Source organism: Etheostoma cragini, chromosome 16 (assembly GCF_013103735.1).
Source record: "Etheostoma cragini isolate CJK2018 chromosome 16, CSU_Ecrag_1.0, whole genome shotgun sequence".
In the NCBI taxonomy this organism is placed as follows: domain Eukaryota; kingdom Metazoa; phylum Chordata; class Actinopteri; order Perciformes; family Percidae; genus Etheostoma; species Etheostoma cragini.
This window is the reverse complement of record NC_048422.1, coordinates 4,714,064-4,718,628: the sequence shown is the minus strand read 5'-3', so window position 1 is coordinate 4,718,628 and position 4,565 is coordinate 4,714,064. Positions and strand designations below refer to the sequence as shown.

At 37.3% G+C, this 4,565-nt stretch overlaps 1 protein-coding gene across 3 annotated transcripts in view; it reads left to right on the top strand.

Annotated features, from left to right (window-relative positions):
* The window catches only part of pam (peptidylglycine alpha-amidating monooxygenase), an 89,079-nt gene that overhangs the window by 28,345 nt on the left and 56,169 nt on the right, over positions 1-4,565 (top strand). For all 3 annotated transcript variants that reach the window (XM_034895507.1, XM_034895506.1, XM_034895508.1), the window contains one exon: positions 1,638-1,729. In XM_034895507.1, the coding sequence (XP_034751398.1) occupies positions 1,638-1,729 (92 nt within the window). The remainder of the gene's footprint in view (positions 1-1,637; positions 1,730-4,565) is intronic.

The following is a 4,565-nucleotide window of genomic DNA, read 5'->3' as shown; positions in this document are numbered from 1 at the left end:
CCCTGTGCGGCGTCCTTGAGTGCCAAGAAAGGCGTCTTTAAATAAAATGTATTATTATTATTATTATTATTATTATTAGGTATAGGGGCAATCACTTTTTCACACAGGGCCATGATGGATTGGATTTTTTTTCACCTTTAATAATAAACACCTTCATTTACAAATTGCATTTTGTGTTTACTTGTGTTGTCAATGACTATTGTTTAAATTGGTTTGATGTTCCGAAACACTTAAGTGTGACAAACATGCAAAGGAACAGGAAATGAGGAAGGGGGCAAACACTTTTTCACACCACTGTATTTAATTGTTTTCATTTCTTTTGAGTATAAAGGTTTTTTACCTGCTGCTATACCGGCCTGGTACCTGATGAACTGGTCAAAATAAAATATACCTTGAGTAAAGTCCGAAGTCTGGTCCTTCAAGTTTGGACACCTCACAGCCTAAAGAAACACTTGACAATGCCAGTAGGCAACTGTTTACATGTCATCCATAAGCTCAGAGCACTTTCTGTTGCACCCACTTCCTGTTGTTACTTTACAAAAGCACAATCCAACCCCTGCTGTACTGTTACCACTTTTTCTATAAGTTTTGTCCCTATTGCAATAGCACTAACAGCCCATCTCGCTATGTTGTCGTTGTTGTTATAGCTATAGTGCGCAGTTTCTTTCTCCCTTCATGAGGAATTCTAAGTAATTATATCAACACTGTCGGCGTGTCCATATAATATAGCCTTCCTTGATCGCACCCCCACCCCCACCCCTCCTCCACGCAGTTACTAGAATGCACGGAGGGCACGGGGGGGTTAAAAAATAACATAATGGGCTCTTCAGAAGAGGTAATTGTCCTCACTCAAGCTTCTGTGCAGGAAAGTCATTCAGCGATACAATCTTCTCAACATAACCAATGTGAAATACATAGAGTTTTGTGGAGCTTAATTCACTTTGTAGCAACTCAATTGGCAATGGCTTGAATTTAACAGACATTCATTAATTTCCACAAGTTACGCACTAAAGTTTTAATATATTTGTTCTATGTGTCTAAATACCTGTCTTTCTGCATCTGTTGATACTTTTGTTTGTGTATATTGCCCACCTGCATGTAACGGACTGTGAAAACAAATGTCCCATATAGGACAATATCTATCCGTCTATCTATCCATCTGTCTGTTTGTTCCTTCTTTCTATCGATCCTTTCTTCCTTCATTCCTTCAACTTTATATGGTAGTAATGTGTCAGGGCGCTATAACAGGTATAGTTTGGTAGACTTGGTGCGTCCTATCCTTGCCTCCCTCCCTTCATTCTTTTGTTCCTTCCTTCCTTCCATTCTCCCCCCTACCAAACTGATCAGGTGTGAAAGAAACTTCAGTGGTACAGCTTGTTCTGGGTTTATTTTATCAAGCCCAGTAACATTACAGTAATCTAAAGCATATAAAGTTGCTCCTTGCTTTTCTGGAAATATCTTGAATAACAGAGAATCTTCAGTGACAAATATTATTTATTCCTGTATTATTGTCTGCCAGTCCTTTGTAATGGCAGTGAAGGGCAGTTATTTGTGGGGCTCTGTGACTATCTCTGGGATTCACAGTTTTTTCATCGGGGCATATTAAGTGGTATTGATTGTGTTGTTTCTCTCTTAAGGGACTGTGGCAGTGTACAAGGCACCTGTGCAGATGAGGCATCCATTATGTATGCATGGGCTCGGAATGCACCACCTACTAAATTACCCAAAGGTATGTCTCTCAATGGTATGGTTCATGATTACTAATCGTCATATTTACATTATTCACTGACCTTACGTTGCATCTAGAGTTACGCTGTGATTTGTCTATAATAGCCTAACAACCAGACTGGACCTTCTATGTGTGTTTACATACTGAGTAGGACATTTTACAGTGTAAAAATTAACTTGTCAGGTCTTATAGTGTTTCTCAAACGGGGGTATGTATATGCATTGCATAGCTTGACATGGCCACCACATGTTAACACAAATGGTTCAGCTCCTATCTGTCTCACGCCCTAAACTTGTGCAAAATGCTGCTGCTCGCTCTTTAATAAACACAACTAGACGTGCACATATCACTTCCTTTCTCTACACCCTGCATTGGCTCCCGGTGCATTTGAGAGTAGATTTTAAGAGTTTTGTTTTTTGTTTTTAAGGCTTTAAATGGTCTTGCCCCAGAGTATTTGTCTGAAATTTTAACTTTGCGGGAACACAACCTGTCATTGCAGTCGTCAAATCAGTTGGTTTTAGAAGTCCCAAGATCCAAGTATAAACGGTGGGGTCAGGCTTTTGCAGTTGCTGCCCCAAGACTCTGGAACAAGTTGCCCGCTGATATTCGCACAGTTACAGATGAAGCTCTTTTTAGGTCCAAACTCAAAACATATCTGTTTAGTCTGGCTTTTAATATGTAGCAGTGGTGTGACAATTTCACTCTTTTGTTTCTTTGTAACCTTTTCTGATTTTACTGTTTTTTATGTTCACTCTTTCTATTGTATGATGGGATTTTACTCATTCTGTTTTGCACTTTGGATACCTGCTGGTTGCTCTAAAGTGCTATATAAATACATTTTAATCGATTGAACACGCACCAGAACCAGTTGCCCAGTGAGGTTTGAGGGCTGCGTGGCCTCATGAATACTGTTCATATTCTTTCCTAGGCATTTCAAATATTTTTTTGCCCGAGTGCCTCTAGCGGCAAAGGCCTTATTAAAATTCAACTTTCTTTATAGTATCAATTCATAATAAGAGTTATCTCAAGACACTACAGAGTAGGTCTAGACCACACTATAATTTACAAGGACCAAATTCCCCCAAGAGCAAGCATTGAGGGCAACAGTTGTTGGTAACATGATAGGGACAGATAGAGCATTGAAATCAACGGCAGCGGGAAGGAGTCGGAAGACCTGCGAGACATTTTGTTTTAGAATAAAGAAAATGAATAAATATAAACCTACACAGTGTAATTATTGAATCATAGATACACAAACACACACACACATACACACTCATATGAAAACATAAAAAAATAATATTTCATTTATTCATCCAAGTGTAATGAGTTGTTATTCTTTAATATATTTGGTACTTTGTGTATGGCTTAGTATTAAAATGATCATGGTTGTGTGGTCAACTCATGCCTCATCAGAAGAACTGGGCTGGACAGTAAATGCTGAACGAACTGATGCTACTTTGCGATTGAGAAGGCAGAATAGCGAATTATTGCTCTGTGACACTTTTGATTGATTTGCAATAGTTATGCTAGTATTATGTGTAATAATATATTTAGTTTATTACTATTTAGTGTAATAATATAAACTGGTCCATTTATTAACTTTATATAATATTTATAGTTTGACCTGAGAAAATGAGCAGCTTGTTTTTAAAAAAATCTAATTTAAAGATAAAGCCATGTTTTGACTTTAGCTATCTGTTCTAGTGTACATCTTTATATGAAAGACCTGAAAATCACTTTGGAAGTAAAAGGTTTTTATTCTTGTGTTTTAAACTTGAGTGATTATTGATTACATTAATGACGGATAAGATTTTGATCTGTCTTTCAGTTGCCACCCTACCACCCCAAATGTAAAACTGACATTTACAAATATGCAATAATGCAATAACAGTGAAACAAGTTTTTGGGTATCTGTTTTCATTTATATTTACCATTCAATATTGCAATTGCTGCTGTCAGTACCATAGAAGAACAAGATAGCGTGGCGTTTGTCAGGGGGTACTTGGCTGAAAAGACATTTCAAAATGGGTACATTATTGAAAAAAGTTTGAGAACCACTTCCCTAGTGGACAAACTATGTAGTGACACTGTTACAAAATCAACACAAACCTAGTTTGTATTTTCTATGCTGATGTTTCTTTTTACTTCTTGGCTGACAAATACACATATACTGATATGATGACGATGAGGATAATGATGTTAATACTTTGACTTACATTAGTGTTGTATCCCAGCAGCTTTATTTGTAACAACATCAAAGGAAAATATTTTTGCCAAGAAGCAAATAAGGTACTATAATATGACATTACAGTCACAGAAGACAATATATTAAAGACCCAGGTGCAGCAAACTTTCATGTCCTGTTTTATTGCGTAGTGTTAGAGTAAACAAAGGGTGTTGACCAATCTGAAAATAGCAGAAAATGGAAAACATGTCAAGCTTTAATCACACGTACAATGCTTTATATATGGCTTTACGGCAACAGGCGGTTCCATGGCAACATATCCATTGTGTGTTTTTTGTGGTGAAATATGGAATGAACTAATGAAGCTGTCAAAACTTGAGAGAAAAAGGAACATGAGGATGCTCAGCGACAAGTTGTGATGTCTTCTATCTGTTCTTGGGGGTTACTAAACAATCCCTGGGGAATTACTTATTTGGATGTCAGACTGTAAGTTGGTTTTCATTCATATTTGTAATAGGGGGGCCTTTTAACTTTGTTTTATTATATCCTGAAATTTGGGCAATGGTTTTGGATGTACAGTCACCGGCCACTTTATTAGGTACACCTGTCCAACTGCTCGTTAACACTTAATTTCTAAGCAGCCAATCA